A 27,288-nucleotide genomic window follows, 5' to 3' on the forward strand; every position below is an offset into this window, starting at 1 on the left:
AAGGAGAAGCTTCATCCGAACTGCGCAAGTTCAGAACGCTTGACTCGCTGTGTAGGTTGTGATTATATTATCAGATTCTATTCAGAAGGTCTGACAAAGGACGAATACGGCCACGACGCTGTTGCCGACTGGGTCTTCAAACAAGAGGCAAGGGTGCCATTGCAACGTTGCAATGCCGTGGACTCAGGGGTCAGATATTTCCATCAGAGCTGCCTTGGCCGAGATGAACCTTCAGCATTGTCCAGAGCTAATGGCTACTATTCTATTCGCGGGAAGATTGAGAGCGAAAAGTACATAGGACCTGCCACCTTTGTAATCTTGCTCAAACGAAACCCTGAAATGCCTTCTCGAAGAGTGTGGTTTTCGAAATTCCTTCAAGCACCACGGCTGTGTGTGCAGGAAACCTAGTAATCTTCAACCACTGAACTTCCTTGAAGGCGGGAGCCATGCATGCACACACCGCCCTCATTCACTGGGCACTGGTCATGTACAGGTGAGATCTCAGGAAAGCAAGAGTATGATCCAAGTGTAGAAGTGCTGTAGAAATCGGGTTGAAGCCGCGGGCCAAAGCCTTGGAGCCTTAAGCATCATGCTGATGATCATAATGATGCCATCGGGTCAGTACTAGTATAAATGGCGTAAGGCTACCCATTAAGAGATTCCAGTGGGACCACCGTCGAACATTATAACCTGAGAGAAATTTCTTTAAAGCATCAAGCATCTCGAGATGTGCTCATGAGCAACGCATGTCTTGTGCTGCAGGTGCAACCCATGCCATGCCCGTGGCCAGTGGGCACGTACACATGTGCATCAACGTTTCAGGCAATTGCAAGTTGCCACAATGGCTACCCAACACCGGTGTTGGTAGCAAGTGAATAGTGGGTACCCACTAGTTATTTGCCACACCATTGCCCTCAGTGTACTCTTAAAAAGCAATCACTCGATTATAACTAGAAGGCGCCTCTACAGTGTAATATTGTTGTCAATAGATCAGATTGATATTATTGTTGCATTCATTTATTTTATATTTAATTATATTGAACAAGCTCGGCTCGCAAGGCTTCAAGCCTTGTTGCTCCAATTGGTCAAATATATGCATTATTCTTTTTTATCTGATAATTCTTGCAAAGCAGAATTAAAGCCACTGCAAATATTAAGGCTTGAAACTCGAATTCACAATGTGGAGATAAAGTCCATGCAATGGGTGACTCGTTAAACATTAATTGAAGCTGAAGGGCTAATTGGCTTCTGATAAATATTTTAATATCATGGTCATTTATTTGGATGGTCCAAACAAGCTGTCGACATGAGAATGATCACTCACAGGCTTGCATGGACACTAAAGTCCCCCCAGGTTTTGGTAGAAAGTGAAGCCAATGACGGTACTGCAACATGCTCAGCCTATAGGTAGCTAACCAGATATTTACTATAATTACACCTTGAGGATCTGGTCCAGAGTCACATGCATGCCATATGGGCGCATGTTGCCGACTGTTGACATGACCTCTCCAAGAGTCATCAAAAAATCACATTATGACAGACATATCTTCTTAGAACCAATACAAATCTTTTGAAGACTGAAGGTCTTTATTGTCATTAATGGTGGGCAGTGGGTCATGGCCTTCCTCTAACTAAGGAAGCTTCACAACCTGGCAGGCAATCTTTCTAAGTAGCAATTCTTGTCAAGGTTCATACTGTTCATTTTTTGGCTGCTGGCAGTCAACATGCTATTAACTATTAACAACGTGGACACCTGTACATATATACAAATTTTAAGTATTAATACTAATATTAATTTGTAGTATTAGCCGTATAATTTTATCATAATATTATGATATGCTGCCAAAAATAAAATTCAACGAATTTAATTTGGTGGACCTTCATCAAAGTTTTAAAAACATGACAGGGACACCTCCATTCACGACAGGCATTGATCACATTTTGACACTTATATGAGATAGAGAGAGGCACTGCTCAGAGCTACATGAATTGCAAGAGTTGCAGGAAGTTTCAATAGGCTGCCTTTCGCTTGAACAACTGATAATTTTTAACAGCAATGCATATTTACATTAACAACATAAGAAGCTGGCACTCTGTGTTAATTATTTGCTTTAAGTGTGTGGAGAGAACAAGCTGCTAAGAGATCTTGAGATTTTTGAGCCAATTGGCAGATGATTCCACAGCGCACTCCCTTCCCAAAAAGGATCTGATGAATTGTAGAACAATCAGATTACTGTACTCTATAGAAGATTACTGTACTCTATATAGAAGCTACTGACTTTCAAAGTTTGAAACAGCATCGAGAACATCAAAATTGGCAGACAAGGCGAGATGCTCATTGCCAAATTTTCAAATGTGCCAATATTTATGTGTCCTCATCATCGCCGCCGCTGCTGTCTGAGGAGGCATCGGACCGCGCATCCTGCCAGTCCGAGTCGGAGCTGGTGCCGCTGTCCAGGTTTGTGAGGTCGGCGTGCAGCGCTTCCACAGCATTGCCTGCCATGCCGCCCAAGTGCTGATACTGTTCAAGCTTGGAGAGGAGCACCACCTGCTGCCCGAGCTGGAAAGCTTCAAGGGCTGCATGCACACCCGCCTCCCCCAGCTCCGCCGCATGGGGAACTTGTCGGGCGCTGGGCAGGCGGCGCTCTCCCCTCCCAGCGGCTTGCTGCACTTGCTGGGCGTAGTGCTCATAAAACACTACCATATCCCTGGCCTCACGCCGCACGATGGTCATCTCTTCGGAGCACCGCTTCAAGCGCTCCTGCTGCTCCGCCAGCGCGGCCAGTTTCCTAGCCAGCAACCCTGCCTGAGCAGATTGTCGCTGCCACGGCAATGTGTCTGCCGCGAGCAAGCCAGGGGCGGTCAAGCGCTGGCAGTCATACTGCGCTCCCTGATAGTCCCCAGGGGCGGCATGCCAGCGCCGCAGCTGAAGGATGTCATCGCTGACTTTGGACACGATGGCTTCCATCTGGCGCCGCAACCGCTTCAGGCTAGTGCGCTCACGATATGCCGCTGTCTCCAGCTGTCTCTGTAGGGCGTAGTAATCCACGAACCTGGCTGCAATGGAAGCATGTAGCTGCTGAATCATGAACCTCTTCCGCTGACCCCCTATCTCCTGGTACAACCGGTCTGCCTCCACCCACCGCAGCTGTACCCGGTGCCTGCGCTCCCACGCTGCCAGCTTGCCCTCAAGGACTCGGCGGTGCTCATGCCGCATTTGCTCGGAGAGCGATTGCTGCCCCTCAGCTGCGAGAGTCACACTGCCACCCAGCGCGTACAACTCCTCCAAGCAGCCTTGGTAGTGGTGCTCCCATGTGAGACGGGCCTGCGAGTAAGAATCCTGACATCAGTGATTCATGCATCTTTATGTATCTTCCAAAGGTGTGCATCCCATTTGCTCTTTACAAAAACTCCACCAGTATGCACATCCTGTCATGTCTTGTCCTGTCATGTCATAAGTCACATGTCAAATGTCCTATCATGTCATATGAACAAGCACCAGTACAGCCAACTGAAGGTGCAGAGTGGAGCAGCACCGGGATGGTGGGCGCGCTTGTTGATGCCCCCTCAGACGATGTCTGCCGCTGCTCCCGGGCAGACCCCTGCGTGCAAAACAAACAATCTGCTTGCATACTTTCTTCTGAGGCAGCTCTTTACTCTGAGTCCTCTGAGCACCTCCTTCTCACTAGCATACCCATTGATACTTATTCCATGCTAGAGAAGAGCCTTCAAAAAGGACCAACACACCTCTGCTTCGTCACTTGCGCCTGCACCAGCGCCGCCTTGGAGAGGATCCTGGCCTGCCGGTGATGGGACGCCTCCTGAGCCACCGCCACCCTGCACCTGATTCATCAGCCAATAAGCGAGCATGCAAAGCATTGCAGACTGCAGGATATATCAAGATGGCATCTCCCCAGAGAATCAGTAGAGACAGGTGCAGCAACTAGGAGGGGTGCATTTTACCTGCAACTCGGGGGCTTTGATTTGGGCAATCTCCTGCTTGAGGGCCCCCGTGGACTGCCGCAGTTGTGCCAGCAGTCGAGCAGCCCTCCTATGCCACTCAAGCAGCTGCTTGGGCAACCTGCGCTCCTTTTTTCGCTGCCAAGCCATCGCCTGCACATGGACCAACATTGTCACTTCTCGCACCTACAGGGTTACAAACTGCAACATCGAGCAAGGCTACAAGAGCTTGCATCATATGAAAGGAGAACTCACCAGGTCCGTCATGTAGTCCTCCCGCGTGGCAGTCGCCATGCGCTTCAAGATGTGTGCAAATTTCCTGTAATGTGCCCAAGCCTGTTCAATGTTGTCACCAAAGGAGTTTCCTGCCGCTAGCATGCGGCGGGCGCCATACTTTTCTTGGCATGCCGGAATGTGAGCCTTCACATGCCACGGCCCCACTGCCAGGCCAGGCATACCCTCCACGTTTCCTTGAACCATCCTGCCAGCACAACACATCACCATTCAAAGGGGACGCTGCTGTGCACTCCGACGAATCCACACACTCATAGCATGACTAGTACTAGACACTAGGAGTGAAATTGTTCCATGCAATAATTGTACAGGGCACATCTTGACGTAAACGCCAGGCATGATGGACGAAAGATTATACCTTCGCCAATATGGGTCAAACTGGCAAGCAATGTCAATGAAGAAGTACTTCAGATCCTTGCCCTCCTCAGGCTTGAACTCCTTCAGCAGACGCTGCAGGAGCAACTCGTAGTAAACAAAGCACTCCGGTGTGAACAGGTTTGCCGCCACGAGAACATACCCGTGGCGGCAAACTGCTGCTGCCACGCCCTACGCACAAGCACATGCGGGAGTGTCAGACCGGCTCCAAAGCACCAGCACATCTTCTTGTTACACGCTTTCCTGCCAAGCAAGGTACATCCTGCAGAGCTGCAATTTAAGGCTGCCATAACCCTACCCCTTGTTGAACTCGCCAGATCCAAGCAAGACCCAATCAACCGTGGGCATGGTATTCAGTATTTTTACCACCTGAAGCAAGGCACGCTAGGGTGCTGCCAAGTATTACCCTTGCCAGCCGGGGCCAGGAAAAAAAGAGAAAAAAATCATGGATATATGAGATGCATGCCAACATCAGTAAGCGCAACAAGATCCCAGAAAAATGCGAGGAGACTCACTTGCACATATAGGCGCAGCTGCGTGTCTGAGGCGGTTGGCGTGGCAGCAACGAACTGAGAGCAGACCGGCCGCTCCAGCGCCGCCGGGTCCAAGGCCTTCCGTTGAGCGAGCAAGGCCTTCACCTCTTCATCAGCAATGAAGGGGCTATAGGGCAGCTTCGGCTGCAGGAAATCAGAGGCTTTGCCCGCCGCCCTGAGCTGCGTGAGTCCCAGGCAGGCGTCAGCAATGGCTGCCACGCAAGTGCGAAAGCAGCAAGGACACTGCACAGTGGGGCCCCCGGAGGCACGACTGTCCAGAGATTCCTGGGTCGCCGGGCCCACCTCAGCTGCATCTCTGCCAGTTTGAGCCGCGAGGCTGCCTGCTTCCATTTCTGGTGGCGATGACGACGCTGCTGCTTCCCTCTGAGTGTTCTCCTGGGGCGGCGGCGGCTGGCCGAGCTGCAAGTCTGAGTCACCGCTGAGCCCTGCCTCCGAACAGATGGGCTGCACGCCAAGCCTGTTGAGGTCATGTGTGGCGATGTCCATTCTGCGCCACTGTCTGACCGCCACTGGGAGGTTCCTCCAGATATTTTTGGGCAGGCCACTCAGTTGCCCGTACGGCACACAGCCGTTCCTGACGTGCACCTCCTCCAGGGCGCTAGTCCAGGCGACCATTGAGGTTGGGCTGGCGAGGCTGAGCTCATGCGTCTGCAACATGAGCGCTCCAGAGTAGTAAACCAGCGGCCTCTGTGGCGTTGCAGGAAAGCATCCCATGCTCACAGGATCGACTGTGAAGGCGGCACTGCACCCGCCACACCTGAATGCTGGGGGGCTGACCTCTGTCCTGCCGCTGATCGAGACATACACAAGCCTGCTGATCGTCTCCACCTGCTCCCACACTGATCCCACCCTCCCAGCCTGACTGCATGGACTGCAAGCGGGCAGGGCTGCTCTGGCAGCTGTCAAAAACTCTGCCTGCAGCTGCTGCTTCAGTGCTGCTTGGCGTGCAGGCTGACCAGCTTGGAAACATGTGTTCCTGAATACATTGTCATCAAAGCACGCATCCCATGCTTGGTGCAGCCGTCTATTATCCTCTTGAGCTGCCTGTTTCCGCAGACGCCGGCGTGAGGGCGGAGGCTGATAATAGGCAGCAGCGGCTTCTCCATCTCCATCTGCAAAGCCATCCTGCTGTTCTTCCTGCTGAGCTGTGTTTCTTGCAGGGATCCGCCAGGATGGAAGGGCGCTGGCCGGCCTCCGGGGTCCCCTCGGTGCAGATGTTGCCACAGTGCTGCCTAGGTTCCTCCCAAATCTGCGGCCTGGCTGCAGCAGAGCAGGAGTGTCGGCTGATGGTATCACCTTGACACTGACCCTCCACCTCTTGTTCCTGACCATTCGTCCTGCATGAAGTCATCACACAACGGTTTCTGCAAGTGATCCACCAGGACATTAAAGGAATGAGAAGTACATCAGCAGCATGCCTTCTAGTACAAGTGATACAACTATCCTTACAAGCACCTGGGCTACTTGCTACTCTTTGGGGTGCACAGTCCTCTCCAGATGCTCCTCATCAGATTGGCATTCCAAGCAAAGCCAGGTCAGGGCAGACACCCACGGCTACTCACAGCAGCAGAGGGATCGTAACGCTCACCAGAACAATTGAACTTGATGTTGGTTTAGATTGTAGACGACTTCAGTGTCTGTCCGGTGCATCAGTGCTCAATTCAGGTGAACGCTCTGTGTTGCCTGCACGCATTTCATTTCAAGGAATTGGCTTGGCAGGGCATGCAGTCACTACGAAAGAAGTAGACATGCACGTCGATGGTCGTGACATTCGATTAGCTGAGTCCAAACAAGTCAAGGATGGGGATGCCAAAAAACCGGCAAAAGTGCGAACCTCACATGGCCAGCGACAGAAGACTTCAAGAATTCGTTTAAATTACTCCCATAAACATTTGCGGCCGTCCCACCCCCCTTTCAAATCCTACTTTGCAACGGTAACCTGGCAAATGGCATTGCTGTCTTCGCAGAAACGAGTAGCGCACGATCCTATAGATACAGGCTTGACCGAAATAATTAGCTTGACGGAGGTACTATGCAATGCTGAGATTGTTGTAGGTAAATCTGAAGGATGTGCAGCATTGCTTTTGTTATTGCACGCCCCGAAGGGGCGTAAATCAGAAAGAGAGCCAAATCCACTAATGTAGTGGAGTGCATGTCCACTAAAGTAGTGGATTTTGCCCGACAGAGTAGGATGTCCTGGAACCCCACGCAGGTGGCAGGGTTGGAGAAAACGCCAAGCCCTCGACAGCAGGTGGTGACCCAATCCGCAGATTGCCACTGATGTGCAATGTCTCCAAAGTTATAGAAATCGTACCCTGTTCCAATGACAAGAAGGCCCCCGGCCTGCGACATCAGCTGCAGGATTGTTTGTCCTTAAAGATTTTCCTGTGCGGGACACGTGGGGCAGGGAGACAAGGACGACAGATCTCCTACGCACTATGGTTACTATGCGACTCCCTGCAGAAGGGACTGGGGCTTGGGCGAGACTTCCCGGTCTCCGAACCCACCAACGTACGCGGCCCCGCCCGCACCGAAGAAGAAACCTCGACCAGCTGGCGCTCATGCCACCGTCAATGGGTAAGCTCTGCAAGGTCTCGAATCCCTCTCATGGGAATATAAGGGTCTTCGTGGCATGACCAACACAATCTGTTGGAAGTTGCTTGGCTAAAACTATCATGTCTTGAAGCATCTGAAGCATCTACCCGAAGTTTTGTTGTTTCGTTACTGCTTGTCACATGCCAGTGGCACCTATCACTGCCGTGAACAGCCGTTAGTTGGCCAGGTCATTTGACACATTGATTCCTTGCACAACACTGCTGCACTGCACTGTGGCTTAAGATGGCCAATGGACTTTAGACAAGACTGCAACTGAGCAGCAGCAGCGGTATCGCTGAGCCTGCTTGCTGCACATGTGCAGGGGCCGCACAGTCCGCAACCTGTATCCGGAGTTCATGGAAGCAATTGACTGGACCAGGCTGCGTGCAGAAGTGGAGATCTGTCATATGGAGGTGTACCCCGCCACACTAGAGCAGCCGAGCGCTCCTCTGGCCTCCCAGGCTATGTTGTTGGCTGCAGCAATGTGACTGCCGCAACTTTCCTTGCAGCAGACGGCAATGAAAACAGCACGGCGCAGCCAACTCAGCTGGTCGGTGCTGTCAGTTGCGCGGTGCTGACGGCATATTCAGCATTTAAGACCGCCCACATAGGTTCTAACACAGGGATGGCCTGAGCAGTAGAGAATTAAATGGGAGCTTCTGGTGGAAAATACTCAAGGGTAGAGGTGATGGGCGGGTTGCTGCCTTGCATTGGTGGAACACAGCATACAGTAGGGAAAGCGCATGATGAATGCGCACACGTGGTACCAATTACTGCCCGTTTTGACAGCCATCACGGACATCAGCCACAGTACTTACCGGCGCAGCTGAAAGCTGGAGGAGCAAGGTTGAAATTCTGTGCATCTCATTAAGACATTGCCACAAGGGCGTGCAAAAGGTCTCTGCATGTTAGGTTGTTCTAGCTACAATACTAACGTTTGCATGTGGCTGACGGTGTTCACCAGAAAATTGGGACACAAGGTAAACAAGGAATTACAATAAATGAATGGGCAATCAAGATGAATACAGGGGTGCCTCAGCGCACAGGGGCTCATAAATGTCGGACACACAGGCATGCATCCAAATACCTCCAATGACACCTAAAGGCACAAATGTCTGACACATAAGCGCTCCCCGCAGCATAGGCAGCTGCAGGGGCGGGGTCAATCACCATGGCATTTGTCTTGCACATAATATACACCCCAGGAGCACCCTCATCACACCCCTAAGCAGAAGTGATATAATTTCTATAGCGCATGGTGACAAAGGGCATACTGGTGTACAACACTCCTCATCATATTACGGATTCCCCTCGCACTAGGCATCTCAAATCTTCCCGCAATTACAGAGCTGCGCGCATAACAAGACATACCTAGGCCTTATATCTTTCTCATTTTCAGAGCACAGCGCAGCCTCTTATGGCCTGCTTGAAGAATACTGAAGCAGCGACACCGGTGGGCGCCATAGAATCAGCATCAGGCTCAGCATACTTGAAAGGACGGCCCAAAATTATGTCAGAAAGAAGCGTGGGGTGCAGCTTCCTCTTGGGCACAGGCCTCTTTGATTTCCTACTTGGCCTCTCAGGGGGGGGTATCTCTGAGGGGGACACCCAAAGCTCATCCTTCCCCTCGTTTGGAGATAAAGGCTCGTTTGGCTGGTTTGGCGCTGATTCAATTTCTTTTGTGGCTGACCAGCAAATGTGCATTCGCGACCGCCCAAGCTGCTAGCTACGTCCCTTGACATGAAGCTCTTACAACGCAAGGCTGTTGGGGCAGCTAAGAGCCGAAGGGAGTAGCTGCGCTTCTGATCTGGTGCTGGCCCCTTCAGAGCTCGGCTGTTGCCCCTGCGTGCCTCCACCATGCCACCCTTCTCATCCGCTGCACATTGTGATGCACACAAGCTTCAAAAGCTGCATGACCACATCCTAGGCTGCCATTTGGAGAAGGCGACAGAGCTGTTCGCATACTGACCTGCGAATGGCTGACTGCTGGCGTGGATTCTGCTGGTCAGTCGGACTGCGGCTCCGAGTGATCTGCGTACATACAAGCACAGAGCTCGACTGCTAACATGCCTTTGCTTCAAGAAAAACGACCACCTTCCACGCCATGCTGAGGTGAAGTCAGATAAAGTATTTGATGGGTGTGCTTTTATGTACACGGCCAAGCAAAGATATTACAGGGCCCTCAAGAGGCACAGCAATGCACGGTAAATGGTCAGCACTCAACCCCTCCAAAAAGGCCGACCAACTTGTGCAAACTCCAAGCCCGCCAAACACCCTCTACCTGTAATCTATCAGCCGAGCCCAGAGACGCTTTTATAGACAATGAAGATCTCGGGCGCACCCAGGAACACAAATTGTTCACAGGAATGCAAGTGATGCAGAGTTTTAGGCGGGTGCTCACCCAAGAACATGGGGTCGAGCTCTTCTGGCGCGGGCGGTGGCGGCAGTGAGGCAAGGTCGATCTCCCTGTCGCCGGCGGCGAATGGGGAGAATTGCTTGAGCACCACCACCAAAGCGCTCATGTTGTCGCAGCCCTTGCCGCACCCCTGCGCGCACACAGCGGAGCGTTTCAATCACTGCCTCTCAGCGAGGGACTTGAGTGTGCAGATGGACAAGGAACCGAGCATGGAAATGCATATAAAATATAGCTATCACCTCCCGGCGTAGAGGATCCCAGAGATTGCTATTGACAGGCCTATCACACACCTGCTGTCTCTACCATACATCACATTGTAAAGTTCACAATGTAAACGAGTGGGCAACGATCTTCTACAGTGTAATAGTTGGGCTGGAAAGTCTGCAACAGGGTCCTTAAAATCTTGGAGTCCCCTATCTTGGATCCTACAGATTTTGCCAGCCTTGCATATCACAATAAAAGTGAGGGCTCGGTTTCTCGCGTCACTCCCTGATCTAATCCTGCAAGATGCACCATGCTAGCTTTGCTGATGCCATGTGCGGCAGGGCCGAGCGCCTAAAATCATGCCGCCACCTCAGCACAAGGACATGTGGACACACTTGTCCAGCACAGAAAAGCGCACCGCAGTGTTGGGGGCGAGGCAGTGGTCGCAGAGGGCCTCACAAATCGCGCGCGGGCTCATGCGTTGCGCCAGCCGCTTTCGCACAAAGTCCACCGCCTGCATGGAGGCACACGCCCTCAGATTGTGTACAGTCTCTGACGCACCATGATCGAGAAAGCCAGCGCCTGCTGCACAGAGCCCTGATTCTGCATGCATAGAAAGAAGCCATGCATATGTGCAGGTCTGAACAAGATATAGCTTGCCAGATTGTGCCAGGGATCCCTGAACAAGCTTGGGTGCCACAGCTTTACAACAAATCTTTTGTGGGTAATCTGTAGCCCTATATTCTTTGGTAGTGAATTGTTACTTGGAAATGACTGCCTGGCTCGTGGGCCACAGCCCGCCAGAGCAATAAGTAAGTCTGCCCATCCTTCTGCTCAAATCTAGTGAATCTCGAGAGCTCACGATATGACAGGACGGCGACAGATTTGAGCACAGAAAGCTTCACACGGGCCCTGGTGTGTGTGCGGTTAGCAGTGCTAAGCAGCAGTGACAACGCACAGCCTGAGATGACTAGTAGATAGAATTTCAACTTTCTGAGGTGAGTGTCGGGTGAGAGGGGTCTGCAGGGGCGTTCCAAACCAAATAAAATAAATGAGTGAGGTGAGGTGAGGTGAGGTGTGGTGTGGTGTGGTGTGGTGTGTCTGCAGGGGCGTGCCTGCTGGTTGGAGAGCACGTCCCAGATGCCGTCGCAGGCGAGGATGAGGAATTCGTCACCGGGCTCCAGACGCAGCGAGCGCACTTCGGGTACGGCGGTGACCATCTGCGCGTCGGGGCCCAGATCCTTGCTCTGCTTGTAGTCCATGTCGCCCAGCGCGCGCGACAGGTTCAGGCTGCCATTTATGCGCCCCTCCGCCACGAAACCCCCGGCCTGCGCCCACATTACACATTACAATTAAGACGGGTTCAGGGTTCAGGGGTGGCAGATTGAAGTGGTGCCCTTGTGAAAATGCCTGTATCGGCCCGACTCCGAGATGCACAGTGCATGCTGAAGGCACGTGCGCAAATAGGGATCACACGTGCGAATAGCAGAATTTCATACAAAATTGACACTCCTGAAGACCCGGATGAAATCACCATTTGGCGCAGCCCTGTGCCTGAGAGGGGGGATAAAGTGCTTTGCCTGGTTGGGCAAATGGGACGAGCAGCCCTTTCAAATTGAATCACTCTGATGGGAGCCATGAGCCACTGACTTTTGTCAATGATCCCCGAGGTATGCTAATGTATCTCAGAGTTTCCAGGATGCTCAAAAGGTACTGCGCTGTGCACCCGCCAGAGCGTTGGCAGTGACGTCAGCCATTCACATCAATACTCTACAGAATTACTGCACACGTATGGCCTGTTACTAAGGAGCGCGCACCCGGCTGATGCGCTGCAGTTCCTCGTCATCGGTGGGCTTGTGGTCGCGCGAGAGCGCCAGAGCCAGGCCGCGGCGGCTGCAGACGCAGCGGCTGTCGCCCGCATTCGCCACCCACAGCTCAGGCCCACGCACCAGCGCAACCACCTGAGCGCAGACACACCCATTTCAATCTTGGAACCTTCAAAACCTTTGCCAACTCCTAAGAAGACGACAGAGCAAACCCCAGGCAACCTTGCATGTAAGCTTTCATGCTGACAAGGACGCTGTCACCCCAGAGGCGCGTAAAGCTCGTCACGGAAGGGACGAACTGTACATCCTTTAGCAGGCTGCCCGCCTTTTGACATCTTAAAACTTCTTCAGGAGTGTACGTCTGACAGGGCTGAAGTTTGTCAAAGGTGGGCAGGCTGCTACTGATATAAATGCTCTTTCCAGCCACACACTCTGCTAAAAAGCCAAATACTCAATAATCTCCTCCGCAACCGATGTCGTGCATATCTCAAGACGTCCAGAGCAGTGAACACATCCTTTAAACACATCTAACACGTGCAGAATCTGCACAGATAGAACATCGAGACAGGAAGTTATTGCTGCGCATATTACGACACATCAAAACAACACCTTGCACCTCAAAACCCATCATCCAATTCCTGAATGTTCCACAAGACATGAACCACAGATACCACACTCACCGCAGTGCAGCCGGCGCACGGCCCCCTGAAGCCGGGCTGCTGGCGCGCAGGCTCCTGCACCTCGGCCTCATCGCTGTCGTCGCTGCTGCTCAGCCCCGACTCCTCCTCCTCTTCGGCCGCAGCCGCAGCCGCCGCTAAGCCCTCCGGCCCGCTGCTGCCGCTCTCCTCCCCTGCACCGCCAGATATGTCATCTTGAGAGCTTTATAAGGTATGAGATAACTCTACATTCTATTGACCTTTTCAAAGGGCTTCTGGGGGGCCCAGGCTGATATAGACAACAGAGGAAGGGCAGAGACATGTAGCAATGGAACTGACACTCTGAAAAAGGAAAGAGTCTGTCAGTACTAGAGCTGTTGAAGCCATCTACGACATGCCGAAGAGGAGGGGCACGCGTGCGTCACTCGTATTGTTAAGGATGCATCTCAGAGACGATACTGTGTACGCATTGCGCAATTTCTCTGGAAGGTGCACCTTTATATGTGGGAACGCCATCGTGCTGCGCGGCGGGTCCCCGGGAGCGACCGCCGCCGCGGCGGCCCTCGAGCCGCTTGCGCTTACCGCCATTCTTCACGCCGCCGCTGTCTTCGCCGGTCTCCTCCGACGACGTCTCCGCGGCAGCCGCGGCTTCTGCCTCCATCGCGTCCGCCTCCACGCCGTGCGCCGCCGGGGGAATGCGGCTGGGGCCTGTTTTCACGCTCAGGCCGGGGTTTGGCGCGCCGGCCTGGTCGGCCTCCGAGTCGATCTCCAGGTCCACCTGCAAGCATCGCCGTCAGCCCATGTGATTATGACAATACGAGATCACTTGAAAAAGATGATCCTGCACCAGTTGCCCTTCTTTTGATGCCCATGCCCTAAGTCCCAGCATTGGCATAACATAAGAGCCACCAGTGCAGAATCATCCAGAAGGATAACGCTCACGAAAACAACTTCAAAAAAGCACGCTGGATCCCAGCAACTAAGGGCCTACCCGAATCACATGCACTGCATATATAATTCATGGAAAAGATAGCAGCAAGAGGAGCATTGTTCGCACCAGCTCCCGGGGTCCCATTTCTTCGTCCCCTTCCACGACCACCGGCTTGTAATCAGGGTCCTCCTCATCATCATCCTCGTCATCGTCTTCTCCAAATTCCCCCGCGATCAGATCCGCCACGTCAAACTCCTCCACGTCTTCGTCGACGCTCTCGTCAGTGCCGGCCGCGCCGGCTCCGGCACCGGCGGCTTTGCGCGCTCGGCGCTCGGCCGCGCGCTCCCGGGCCGAGCGCAGCGCGTCGCGCAGCACCTCCGGCAGCTCGGCTTCGTCCAGCACCATCGCAGGTGCGCGCTTCGGCCGCCTGCCATGTCAGGGACAGCTCAGTGCCACGTCAGTGGGACTTTTGAAGAAATCTACTCAACCACACAGGAACCTGGCTTTAATGGACCATTTACTGAGGTCAAAGACGCTCGCACAATGCTTGAGATTCCTGAATAGTGTCGACACCTTGGCGCATGCCAAGCCTGTGCAGGCAGTCAAGGAAGAGTGTGAGGACTGGTCCTCGCATGCACCAAGGAACCTTCAGCAAATCTCCCTAAGTCTTGGCACATCTGCGGCAAAAGCCAGTGACACACACAGGCCCCGACATCTTGCCTCACAACCACTTGCGCCCAGAAAACCCGACATACAAAACTCAAGTCCAGCGCAACATGGAGCCTGCTGTTAGCACGAGAATGCACAATCTTCTGGCCTGCACCTTCTGCCGGGTGCTGCGGAGGGCTGGTCTGGCTCGCCGGCGAGCTTGCGCAATTCGGCCTCGTGCACGTCCATGACCAGCAGCTCGTCCATGCGCAGGTACGCGCGGCCTAACGCCCCCTGCATGTCCCCTGACCGATACTCCTCCAGCGCCGCCAGCTCACGCGCCTGAACAGGCAATGTAGTCTTTGTCAGCATTAGTCTTTGTCAGCAGTGCTCACCATCACGTGATCGTGACGATGTGGGACTCCCAAGCATTACTCTTCATCAAGTAACGAGGTCAGACAGCAGTGCAGCTGCCATTGACTCTTGACTGCTACATACAGAGCATTGCGGTACGCGCCTGCACAGGCAACAAGGTCTCCCGAGCATCACTCACCATCAAGTGATCGCTTACGAAGCGGAACAGGCAACACACTCTCCTAAGCATGACTAGCCATCGAGTGATAGTGACACAGCAGGGCAGGTTCCCATGTTGCTAATGGCTGCTGCACACAGAGCATTGTGCAGAAAGGTTCTTACTCAAGACTCACTATCAGATGATCATGACACAGTAGGGCATATGCCGTGCGACTGCTGACTGATGTTTGCAAAGCATCATGCTAGATGATAGCCTTGTGGTGATCACACCATGTTAGCAGCTTTTGATGGCGTGTCAGCCAAACGTCCTCAAGGTTTGAGAAAGCATGGCCAACGGCCCCAATGGGGCAGACTGAGGCACAGCAGTATTATGAGAACTCCTGATGACAGATGACGCGAGTGAGGCTCGAAAAAAGGGTTCCCTCTGCATGGGCAAATATCAATGGCAAGCCTGTCTGGTCATCACTGACGACTTGCCAAAGGCCCACTAGAGCAAAGGCCCATTCAGGAGCAATGAGTAAAATTTGCAACACAAGCGAGGGTGCCAAGCCACAGCTACTCACTAGGTACAGGGCGGTGAATCTGGCGACCTCCTTGCCGCCATGCCCATCAAACACCCCAAAGAATCCGGTCTTTGACGCTCCCTCCATCTCCAGCACAACGCTGTGTGCATCCTCCTGCGAATCACATGTGACATGCATGAGCAATGTTGACACCCCCCTCAAGACATGGAATGACGAGTACACTGCCAAGAGGGCAATCATCAGGAGATACAGTGTCAATCGGCACTCAGCACCCATGCATGCACAATCTCAAGCGCGCATGGCGTCTGCAAGAGGCCTGGAAATGGTGATAAATGCAGGGCAATGCTCACCATCTCTGTGCGCCAGCCTTGCATGGCGCAGACCCCATAATTGTAGCTCTCGTTTTCCTCCTCTTCAGACGCCTGCAGGATTGACACATTCTGAGCCAGATGCACACACGCGCGATCGGTGCACATGTGAGCAGTGTCGTGAGGTCGTCCAAGCAATCATCCCTTATGAAGGGCCAGGGACTTGGGTCGAGGAGGAACACGATGGCAAAGTTACCTTTACAGTCACTGGCGAACTTAGATACGCCCCCATGTGGTCACAGTGGAACTGTTACTTGTAAAATGTCCCTGCTGACACAAAAAAAGTCAATACTTCATTACAATTTTGCCTTTCAGAGCAGCTCAGGCCACAAAAGCAGAATGGTGTCCTAGTGGAATGAGACCCAAGAAATCTGTTTCGCTGAGGGGAATCAGCACGTCCCTAAGTTCTGGTTCAAATCAGAGCTAATTGGCAGGACAGGACTGACATCGCAATGCACATGCATGAATGTGTTGAACACTGACCCTGGTCTCCCAAACAGCCGCAGCCGACGTCAGCAATTCAAGCAGGAAAGCCGGTGACTTTATTCCGTGTGACATATGTGTCACTCTTTCACATGCAATCGAGACGAGGTGCTACCCGAGATGTTTCCAGCATGAATACAAGTTGGGTGTTTGCACCTGAAGCAGATCCCGGGTCAGAGGCTGGGCAAAGGTGCGCGCTGCGGCTTCATGGCACGCCAAGGAATAGCAAGAGTCAGAAAATTGATGTCCAGCCTTTCAAGCTCAGTTGATCACAAGTCGTGCCGCGAAAGACATCAGTAACTGGCCACCTCCGCTGCCCTGCCTTTCTCGTGCCGCTCCTGCTTCGGCATCGACGGGAAACATCGCCGATTCCCGTCTTGGATAACAGTCTCGCCCTCAAACAAGCAAACGCGGCAAAGCCAATGTTCTGTGGAGAAAGAAAGCCCAGCAGTTGAGAATGCGAGCCTGCCAGGTCAGCGTGACGGGTTTTGTGCAACGCGCCAGGTTGGGTTTCGCCGTGTCTTACTACCGCCAGTTTTGCCAAAGCAAGTAATCCAAGAATGTGAATCCGGTCTCGAGACTCACAACTTTATCCGGTGATGCTTTATTTCGTCGGTAATTGGCATCGAGCGGGTCGTAAATTGTTCTGGAGCTCTTGCCGATCAGCTGTGGCCGTTGTTTCCATCTGAGGCATGCCATCTTTTTCACTTGAACCATTCATTTGGCCTCATCGTGGCTTTTGCTTGCTTTCTATTCAGCGATTGATGTCAAACGTCTTCCGTTGCAAATCGAATCCTTAATGCGTGCGTTATATGACTTGAACAGCACAGCAGATGGCTCTAGTTGAAAGATACCACACCCAGGAGGCCAAGCAGTTTATCAATGGGCAACCTGATGAGCCTCAGCGGATCGATGACGAACCAGTGGAGGCTGGACAGCCGGTGAGAAAAGCAGTGAGTCTTGTCCAGTCGGAGGAGAGGGCCAAGCACGTTGGCATCCTTGCCCTGGAAGTCTACTTTCCCAACATCTACGTGGGTCCTCCCTTCTTTCTTACTTTTTATTGGCTTACTCCTTCCATGTATGGCACACATGAACATGCGCGCGGCCTGATCTATCGCCGAAGGGCATCTATGAGCGAGGATTGCCCTGTTGGTCTCAGGCTTCAACGAACGTCCATGCCATGGGCCTTGACATGCATACAACTCGTTCAGGTGTCCCAAGATGAGCTCGAGGTGCACGACAAGGTGGCCCAAGGGAAATATACCTTGGGCTTGGGACAGCGGTGCATGGCTTTCTGTGGAGACCAGGAGGATGTGGTGTCCATGAGTCTCACAGCGGTGCATTCTCTGCTGGAGAAGTATGATGTGGACCCCAAGAGCATTGGCAGGCATGTCCCCCTTCGCTCCCTGTGCTCCTGTCATGCTCTTCTCCAACAAGTTTATGTATACCATATGCGAGATCCCTGTGGTCAATGCTGCCCCAAGCCCCAATCATGACACCTGACATGATTGGCTCGCTGAACAATCGTGTTTACATGCAGAGAACTTGCTGATGCACGAGGCATTCATGTATCTCTAAAAGACACAACAGCACAAGCAAAAGGCCATCCTGTGCTTCAAAGTAAGAGATAAAGATCAGACTACAAGAGATTAGCCTTCGTTACCAATTTCTACTCTACAAAGGCGTCGAAGGCTACCCAAGCTCAACACTTAACAGCATATCTTTGCCTCTTAGCTGCTTTGTGTCCCCTGTTGCAGGTTGGAGGTGGGCACAGAGAGTGCACTGGACCGCAGCAAGTCCATCAAAACTTTCCTCATGACCCTCTTTGCCGAGCATGGCAATCACGACATTGAGGTGAGTAGCTGATGCTCCCTCCACCCTGCCACAAAGCTGTGCGCCTGCAGGACAATCAGGGTTGCTGTGGACTGTCTTTGCGTTGCATTACATGCAAATCCATCTAGCATTGTGACCCTTAGGTCTAAATTAGGTCTAGGTCTAATGCAGACCCCGCTTTTTTTTGGGTCTCTGCAAATGTGGCAGCAAGAGGGTCCTAGCACAGGGGAGTGCACACTTCATCATGCCACATGCGCATTAGAAATCAGACCGCATTATTTCTGGACTCTATTCGGCATGCATGTCATGCTGGGCACTAGCGACTGCTGCACAACCCACGTTTGTGCTCTCACGGAGCTTGCATGCACGACTTTGGGCAGACACATGTGGTGCACCCTGCGTGCAGGGGGTGGACAGCCTCAATGCCTGCTACGGGGGCACAGCAGCGCTATTCAATGCGGTGAATTGGGTGGAGTCGCGCGCATGGGACGGCCGCCTGGCAATTGTGGTTGCCACTGACATCGCCATGTACGCGGCCGGGCCGGCCCGGCCCTCCGGCGGCTGCGGCGCAATTGCCATGCTTATAGGTAGATTGTTGAGCTGATCCTTTCAGAAAAAATAACAGCGATGTGCCTCTATAATGTTGCCGATCTTGCGTCATGCATGCATGGTTGTGCCATGTCATGCTTGTGACTGTGGGATTCAAGGCATGTATTTGGTCAGCATTGACTAGGCTGGAAGACGTGTGAATGGGTTGCATGTCTCAGCCAGGCAGTATGACTGACCATCCTCCTGCCTCTTACCATCGCAGTCAGCACCATGTCTGACTTTCAGGCATACCCATATGCATGCAGCCTTGCTCGTGTTGGGCGCAGCTTCTATGCAGTTGCCATATATAGAGAGCTGCAGAGTGCGGTGCTTGAACCTTGCAACGTGGAAGACTTGCCTCCTCATGTCAGCAGCAGGAGTAAGAGGTGTGTGCAGTGCCATCTCACGAAGTTGGACTTGTGCGTCTGAGTGTGTCAGCTGCCTGTGACACCAGGCCCGGATGCACCGCTGGATTTAGAGCGAGGCTTGTGCGCGAGCCACATGGAGCATGCCTACGACTTCTACAAACCCTGCGGCTTCTACCCCCTGGTGCGCGAACCCTCACATCATATCCCTTTCTAATTGCCAGTCTGCCCATCATGCATGCTCATGTCGCCATGGAGGCTTAGCAGACCTTCTGTACTCTTCTGGCCACCCATCCTTTTAGATTATACAAGATGAGCTGACCAGCATTGAAAATGCTTTGACACGTGTGTAAATAATTTGAATTGTGTCTTGCAGGTGGATGGAAAGAGCTCGGTGGCCTGTTACCTGATCGCCCTGGACCGATGCTATGCAAGCCTTTGTGAGAAATTTGAGCGGCAACGGCGACGAGCCACTTTGGGCAATACATGCACGCAATCAAGTGCGCTTCATGCCTTGCCCAACCTTTCTAGCAGTTTTCTCTCATAGGGATGCATTCCGTGTCACCAGCAAGAACTTGACATGCCTTCATATTGCCGTGCCCACGGTTGATTGGGTCTTGCCTGGATTTGGCGAGTCCATCCAGAGGGAGAATATGTGGCAGCCGTACCTGAAGACGTGCCTTGCCTCTGGCAGGAAAAGCGTGTTATGGGTAAATATAAATTGCCTTCTGTGTGCATGCGCAGATGGCTCGCCTCCCAGGTTCAGCCTGGCGGACGCAGACTTCTGCATACTGCACTCACCCTTTGTGAAAATGGTGCGCAAGGGGTTCGCCCGGCTGGTCTACCAAGACCACCTGCGCGCCAAGTCCAGGAATCAGGCCCTGCAGGTATGCTCCCATCTCGGCCATTGATGCAAATCAGTTCGTGTCACTGATGCAAATCAGTTCTTGTCACTGAAGCAAAGGAACCGTTCTCCTTAACACTACCCTGGATTTTGCTGCGTTGTTGCAAGGAAAGGTCAATGTGGAGGTTAGCTTGGAGCTGAATGTCATTTTAATGGTTGGGCTGCCTTGTAGGCAGGATGTGTAGACGCAGGGCTCGCTTGACCGTGCACTGTCAGCCATGCAGTACTACAGTGGAATGTCGCTCACACAGAGCTGCGAAGGGCCAGCAGACATTCCAAACAATCTCTTTCGAATGGTGGGCATGTTATGGCAGGATCAGGCAGAGAGGAAGCTGAAAAGGCGAAGCAGCAGCAGCAGTAGTGCCACACCGGCGCAGCAGCCGCTTCCGCTGCTGGCCGAGCGCGGCTGTGGCGGCGCGGCCGCTCAGACGGCAGCCGACGTCCTTGCAGAAGAAGGTGCACCCATCATGGACACCTGCTATATTGCAAAGCCTGCACACCAGTCTGCCATAACGTGTCGATATAATGGGCAGGACGAGGCACGAGACTGCCATACTGAATGCTGGGCAGAAAGTAAGGGAGAGGCCATGGCCACTGGTTAATTTTCCGAGCCCTGCTGAGGAGGCATCATCCTGCATTCTCCATTGCTATCCTCTCGTTAGATCTGTAACAGTACTCTGTGCGCATCTCCGCAGAGGCCACTCGAGCGGGAGCGGCCTCGCTGGACGCATATCCGGCAGACCCGGACGCGTTTTCACCGGAGAGCTATTCAGATCGGGGGCTGGAGCGCGCGGCGACGACAGCGTCTGCTGAGGCGTTCTCTCGCATGGTGCAGCCGGGACTCACCGCCGCGGCCGAGTGCGGCAACATGTACGCGGGTGCGCTCTTCAGAAATCCTGGTCCCCATGAAAGGCGTTGCGTGCTGCGTATACAATGGAGGCCTTCATCTGCTCTCTAGCATGAATTTTCCCAGCCTAATGAAGGCTACTTATGGGCACTTCCGCGTCCATGCGGATTGGCCTGCCAGAGGTCATGCAGGCGCTTAAGCGAAGTGATTGGCAGGTGTTACAGTAACAAGTGCTTAGCATCCAGAGCTTGGAATAGTATTTTTGGGTCACCATAAGCACAGGATCCGTACCAAAACATTTGAAAATGGTCTTCACTGTTTTGACAGTCTTGACAGTGTTCATATGACCACTGTGCAGCATCGGTGCATGCCGGGCTGGCGTCGCTGATAGAGGCGGAGGGAACTGCGCTGGAGGGGAGACGCGTGCTCATGTACAGCTATGGCAGCGGCCTGGCCGCCTCGCTCTGGTCCCTCATCGGACGCCGCATCGACGGCAAATTCGCCCTCGGCAGCGTCGCATCAAAGGTGACCCGTTCCCTCTGGATCAACTTCATATATTCAGATAGGTACTTGAATCTTCCCAGGCATGTTCTGTTCTGCGCTGAAAAATTTATCGAAAGCAACTAAAAAGTGCAACAGGTGATCGGCGCGCCCTGAATCGATGGATACATATGAGCAGCTGACCTGTTGATCCACCCTGTTGCCTTGTCAAGCATGCTCATGTGCAACAAAAGCTGTCCGGTTGTTGTGCATTTGCTCGTTGAGCACCTTTGTCTTGGGAACAAAGATGATGAACCCAATGTCCGGTGGTCTTGTTTGTTTGTAGCTTGCGAGAGTAAGTCACAGATGGCTGACAACATTGAGCGTTGGATCCATGCACTGCAGAGCTTGAGGACATAACCTGTATCACCTACGCGAGCACTTGACAAATGCTATCGTGCTCCCACTCATTGCCAGTGTTCCAATGTTCAGTTGTGCTGGTGTGGGCGTGCAGCTGGACATTCAGGCGAGGCTGGCGGCGCGGCGGAGGGCGGACCCGGCAGAGTTTGTGGCAACGCTTGAGCTGCAAGAGCGGCGGCACGGAGAGGCAGGGTACAAACCGGAACGGCCGATTAGCGATCTGCGCAGCGGCACTTACTACCTGTGCGAGGTGGACTCACTCTACCGCAGAACATATGCGCGCAAAAGCTGACTCAGCTCTGCTCAGCCAGGAAGCGTTTGGACTTGTTACAAACAGAGAACCTGCTTTGGAAGTCGAATGGAAGTGAAGTGAGAGAACGGTGAGAGAGGCTGTGAATGCTTTGAACCTTGAGGAACACATGCCGGCGAGGGAACAAAGATCTGATTGGCAAACAGTAGAGTGCATTTAATGGCAAGAATTACAGTGCTGATAGAAGAATTGTAACGCATGATAGCAATGCTGCTGGCACCATATCCACCAACTGCCAAGTTGACAAATGTAAAACCTGGTCATTGACCGTCCTGTGACATTGTACAAGAAGTCATACTAACAAGTACAATGCAGCGACACATTTGCCCGGTATAGGTTTGAATGCAGAACCATAGCAGCACACTGCAAAAATGGCACATTCAATGTTGTCACAATTATAATCCAGTCGGTTAGCCACCGCACGCGTGCTTCTGTCACTACCAGCCATGTACTTCCCTGGAATCTCACGACCGATCAAGACAAGTTGCTGACATAACTCCCTAAGAACCCATGCCCACTAATCACCCTGTCACCCTGCCCTCTGTTATAAATGGCCACCCCGCAGTCCCTGCAGTGTTCCGAAGATACACTTTCCACAGCAGCCGCCCCTGCGGCGCCGACGCAGCCGCCGCACGCCGCGAGCCAGCTGCCGGCCTTGTCCACCGCCATCAGCGGCTGAGTCAGCGCCGATGTCAGCGAGGCTGACGTGGCGGCAGATCCGCTAATATTAGTCGTCGCCTCCGGCTGCGCATAGCCCTCGTAAATGTACCCCAGCACCGACAGTTCGGGTGGATCGCTGTCCGGCAGCAGCAGAGACGCCGTCGGACCAATCCACCCAAAATCCTCAGTGTGAGGGGCGAACCACGAGTACCTGATTTACACACAGCAAGACAGATAATCCCATATTTTCATGCATGCAAGGATGAAAAGCTGAATAAAACAGCTTGTAGATTCATTCTAGATACTTGCTCGAGCTTGAGCTTGGTCTGCTGGGTTGAGGGTTAGAGATGGCCCTCATATGCCCCCGTATCAACTTCTTCAAGTCCGTACAGACCCGCTGCAATCTTTTCATCCTGATGGAAAAAACATGGCTTGCAGCTTCTAGTCTTCAGACAGCAATTCATCATCAAGTGATCCGCCCCGCCAGGAGTGGGAGGAAGTGTCACACCTCTCCACTGAGTCATCCTCGTCCAGCAGTTTGAGGGCGTTCCTCATGAAGCTGACCTGGCGGCTGAGCGTGCCATTCTCATTGGGGCACGCCAGTTCTGTCAGCCAAATTGGGCGCTCGTACCGGCTCCAAATGTCATTCAAGTACCTGCTCAGCACCACAACGAATTCGAGCACATCAGAAAGACTGCACAGAGGAAATTTTGGCACAGTCCACCGTGTCAGCTCTATCAGCACCCGGATAGCACTCTTGCTGCTGCCAGCACAATGCCTCATGAGGCTCCGTTTGTTGTGAACATTTGAAAAACACTGGTCTCCTTGACGAGCTGCTGATACATGGGCAAATGGCAGCCTTGGCAAAACAGTCTGCAGATTTTCATTTACACATGCTTCTGCTTTATCAAATCTAACAGGCCCAGAGAGGGCTTACTCACCACTGCAGGTGCTGGGGCGAGCAGGTATAGTAATGAGTAGCAATGAAGTCGACGCGGCAGTCGCTGCAATTGCCGAAGAACTGGTCCCACCAGTCGAAGGGATTACGCTCGATGCAATTTGCGCCGCACACCGCGGCCGATGGCGAGCCGAGGCGGGCGCCCAGCTTCTCTGCGGCTTCCTCCAGGCGCGGCCACAGCTGCGCGGCGGCTTCCGGCGTCAGGTTGGACTGCTCCCTGTTTAGGCAGCCATATTTTGGTGTGAGGTAGAGCATCAGGGCCACGTCTTGTATGTCCTGCCAAAGATGCGCCAAGTTCGCCGCAGGAAATGAGAAGGCCAAGCCGCCGTCTATGGCCTTTTCTCTAATCAGCAGTCTAAGTGACCATCAAATTGCGCACCAAATCCACAATATGCACCTCCTTGAAATGCATGCATACAGAAAGGGCTTGCTTTCATAGCCTGGGCCTTCCAAGCAAGCCAAGGGCTATTGCTTTGCATCGCATGTGTCACACAGGGAGAGCAAAGTCAGCTTGTGTTTCAGGTGGGCAGCTGCGCACATGTGGTTGGGTTCGTTGAAACCCAGGATTGTGGTTATGTTGTCTGGCAGGCCCTCGGGCAGTTGATCGAGGCCGCAGCAGTTGCCATATATCATGGGCACAAAGGCAATGCCTGACTCCTGCAGGAAGAACACATACAAGGAGTAAATGAAACTCCCACCCAATGACATCAGCTGCAAATCACCCATGCCTGCACACTTGAGGTCACTTGTGCAGATACTTGGCAAGTGCTGCTTTCACAAGTACACCGTTTGTCAAGCCAGTTGTACCGTAGTGGAAAAGTGCATTCTGGAATGCATCTCATTGCCGTTGCCTGGGCTTTAATTTAAAATTTTGCAGTTGCAGATGTCCTGGCTTTGAATGCAGAAGTGCGGATGTAGCTTCAGGTAACACCAGGGAGTTACCTTTGTTACATTTTCAGCGTCTGCATCAGGAATATAATTACCCAGTTGTACCACCAATCGACGGGCATTGCTTTCAATTCTGGTCCGACGGTCTTGCTTGGAAATCCCCATGCACCACCACGTTTCGCCTTAGCCACGCTTGGCTCATCGTCAAGAAGAGACGCCAGTGACACACGAGGATGATTTCGAATCTCTGAATCCAAAAGACAGCAATAGACTGACTGAAATAGGACAAGAACAAGTCCTACACGTACATACACTGGGCAGTGTCTACCCCTGCCTGTCATATTCACAGAGTGATGAAGTTGCATGCGCAGGCCTTGTACTGCACGAAGCATTTAAAAAAAGGATTTAGGCGGCCTTAGCGCAGAACATGTTAATTATCGCACAGGGAATCTGGCATTAGGACAGCTCCTTCAATTTGTCGTTATTGAACGACACCATTCTCGTAAGCTGAGATACAATGCGGGTCTAATCTCTGACATTTCAGCATATCAATTATTGTCGGCAAGATTCACAACGAGCTACCTTGAGAACGAAATCTTCCAAGGTTCCTAGTAAGAATGCCCAACGCCCCTGAATAGATGCCCGCCTTATTCAACCCTTAGCAATCTGGAAGGAGACTCACTCGTACGTCACTAACAGGTCTTGAACACACGAAGACTACGTTCGAACATCATTTTCACGGAATCTCAGGACCAGTCAGTGCCAGTGCATGTGCAGACGCATGCATGTGCATAATGCATGCATGCGTATATGCAAGCGTGCCGCACTGCAGCTGCCGCGGAAATGCTTCAATCAAGAACCAGTGGAAATTGCATTCCTTAATATGGGGTGCTTAGACATTCACCTATAGTCTGCATGTTCTATTCGGCCACACAAGAACGGCAAGTACATCGAATGTCCAGTCATAATCATATTCACTTCGAGCTCATGAGGTGAGAGATCAACCTCAAATTTCCAACAAAATCAGATCTGCTCACAATCAGCCGCATGATCTGCCATAGTCTCATCAAGATTGCTGACCAGTTTCACTTGTTGAGTAGCAAATTATGTAGTGCTACTTTCTTACACCCAATTTCCTTGCAGGCACAGATGCCTCCCCAACATGGGTCACATCGTGTGACCCATAATGCAGCAACTAAAGCCATGTGACTCACATGGCTTTAGTTGCTGCATCGGCAGCAGTATCCAAACACAGAAATCCATTGAAATTTTGCCATGCAACTGGTGCAGTGGCATCAACCGGAGAGGTCTGCAGTGTACAAGTCGCGCAGTGTGACTTGCAGATACAACTGCTCCTTCACATCTTGACAAGATAATTCAAGAAACAAAAGCATGGCACTGTCAAATAGCAGGACCACAAAAGACCTGGGCTCCTTTGCGTCACGCAAGCATATCAACATCAACCGTCTGCATAATCAATTCTCGCTTTCAACCGAGGATCAGGCATTTCCTCATTCCATGCATGACAAGAGCGCATGCTCAAGTAGAGCCTTGAGAAAGAATGTCCAAGTATATCCTATAAATTGTCAGGGTCAAGAAGCAGTTGTTAGCTAGATGGGAATACTTCCTGTAGAATGATTCCCATCTAGATAACAGTTGTGCTGCCAAATGGCCAGCCTGCCAATGACATTCCGTTCTTCTGTCTATTAATGACCCAATTCTTCACTAAAAAGTGAGGCAATAAAGTTGCTCTGATGCATGTGGCAAAAGGAGTACTCGCGGCTGCAAACCTCGAAATACCCACAAACACGCTCTGTGCTAATAAGCAGATTGCCCTGAATGTGGTTCAATAGACCACACAGATTGACTACAGATTCACGTCACACAAACAAATATGGAAGCAGCACCTCTGCTTTCAAAAAATTTGGCCACCGCAACCAAAGAACAAACCAGAGGATAATGAAGCGTGCAAGCATGCTGCAGCGCAATTCTCAGCATGCTTGCGTTGCTTTCGACCTCGGTGTTTGCTGTTATTGGGCCACAAACAATCTCCTCTCTTTCCGGATGCGACCTAATAAAAGAAACCATTCTGGCTCCACCCTCAAATAGGGTGTGTCCTCAGAATATATTCAGAAGTGTCAGCTGAAGCCCTTGGAGCGGACTTCAGCAGCAGATCTGCCAGGCCACTATGCAGAGAGAGAAACGGCCATTCACTGGTGTCATGTGTATCAAGTAATGCCCTGATGAGGCTCTCTCACAAATAGTATGCGCTGCTCCAATTGGCGGCGCAGGGGTAAAGAAAAGACAAGAGATGAGAAAAAAAGAATACATGCTTGCCCCCAATTGACAATTTGCATTGAGGGCAACGCCTTCTCTGAGGTTGTCTGGCCGCCAATATTGGGCCTTCAAGACTTTCTCTTCAATCGTGGAAGAGAGCCCACATTCTGCATCTTCTCATTCGAGGAGAATAAAGAGATTTGCCTTGGCAGTCAGGCTTGAGTATAATTCCAGTCATGGAAGCTTTGGTGCTGCACCAAGTCAAGCAGGGCGTCAGTTGTGGGTCCCTTGAACTTCCTGCCGAACAGCAGGCAGCTGGGGCTTAGGGGCTTAAAGAGCACCTGCCCGGCAGCTGCCGCCTCGGCGCCGACATTTGCGTACGACTCGAGG

The 27,288-nt window shown here is 52.3% G+C and overlaps 5 protein-coding genes across 5 annotated transcripts; 3 read left to right on the plus strand and 2 right to left on the minus strand.

Moving 5' to 3' along the window:
* Positions 1-5,614: 5,614 nt before the first annotated feature.
* Positions 5,615-7,235, minus strand: COCSUDRAFT_22040 (hypothetical protein; the record flags this gene model as incomplete). Its single annotated transcript, XM_005650181.1, has 3 exons — positions 7,018-7,235; positions 6,772-6,866; positions 5,615-6,520 (listed from the first exon to the last, which is right to left on the minus strand). A coding segment is annotated over exon 3 (900 nt), but the record flags the coding sequence as incomplete, so codon positions are not given.
* Positions 7,236-7,374: 139 nt separating this feature from the next.
* COCSUDRAFT_64783 (hypothetical protein) lies at positions 7,375-8,793 on the plus strand (the record flags this gene model as incomplete). Its single annotated transcript, XM_005650182.1, has 3 exons — positions 7,375-7,437; positions 7,591-7,760; positions 8,101-8,793. 3 exons carry the CDS (start codon positions 7,375-7,377, stop codon positions 8,264-8,266), a joined length of 399 nt encoding a protein of 132 aa, XP_005650239.1. The 3' UTR covers positions 8,267-8,793.
* Positions 8,754-16,763, minus strand: COCSUDRAFT_46338 (protein serine/threonine phosphatase 2C). Its single transcript, XM_005650183.1, has 14 exons — positions 16,525-16,763; positions 16,082-16,152; positions 15,868-15,939; positions 15,557-15,670; positions 14,635-14,801; positions 13,938-14,238; positions 13,376-13,658; positions 12,905-13,074; positions 12,216-12,359; positions 11,532-11,726; positions 10,960-11,001; positions 10,817-10,912; positions 10,180-10,324; positions 8,754-9,809 (listed from the first exon to the last, which is right to left on the minus strand). The coding sequence occupies exons 2-14, from the start codon at positions 16,115-16,117 to the stop codon at positions 9,784-9,786; spliced, it is 1,791 nt and encodes a 596-aa protein (XP_005650240.1). The 5' UTR covers positions 16,118-16,152; positions 16,525-16,763; the 3' UTR covers positions 8,754-9,783.
* Positions 16,764-16,964: 201 nt separating this feature from the next.
* Positions 16,965-22,097, plus strand: COCSUDRAFT_27385 (hydroxymethylglutaryl-CoA synthase; the record flags this gene model as incomplete). The annotated part of the gene is made up of 10 exons (XM_005650184.1): positions 16,965-17,399; positions 17,580-17,755; positions 18,126-18,222; positions 18,608-18,788; positions 19,244-19,338; positions 19,531-19,654; positions 19,899-20,041; positions 20,756-20,936; positions 21,264-21,430; positions 21,900-22,097. The coding sequence occupies exons 1-10, from the start codon at positions 17,202-17,204 to the stop codon at positions 22,095-22,097; spliced, it is 1,560 nt and encodes a 519-aa protein (XP_005650241.1). The 5' UTR covers positions 16,965-17,201.
* Positions 22,098-25,727: 3,630 nt separating this feature from the next.
* On the plus strand, positions 25,728-26,892 carry COCSUDRAFT_52543 (hypothetical protein). The gene is made up of 2 exons (XM_005650185.1): positions 25,728-25,821; positions 25,872-26,892. Exon 2 carries the CDS (start codon positions 26,461-26,463, stop codon positions 26,728-26,730), a length of 270 nt encoding a protein of 89 aa, XP_005650242.1. The 5' UTR covers positions 25,728-25,821; positions 25,872-26,460; the 3' UTR covers positions 26,731-26,892.
* The last annotated feature ends 396 nt before the right edge of the window (positions 26,893-27,288 follow it).

The sequence above is a fragment of the Coccomyxa subellipsoidea genome (genome assembly GCF_000258705.1).
Source record: "Coccomyxa subellipsoidea C-169, whole genome shotgun sequence".
NCBI classification, from domain to species: Eukaryota; Viridiplantae; Chlorophyta; class Trebouxiophyceae; family Coccomyxaceae; genus Coccomyxa; species Coccomyxa subellipsoidea.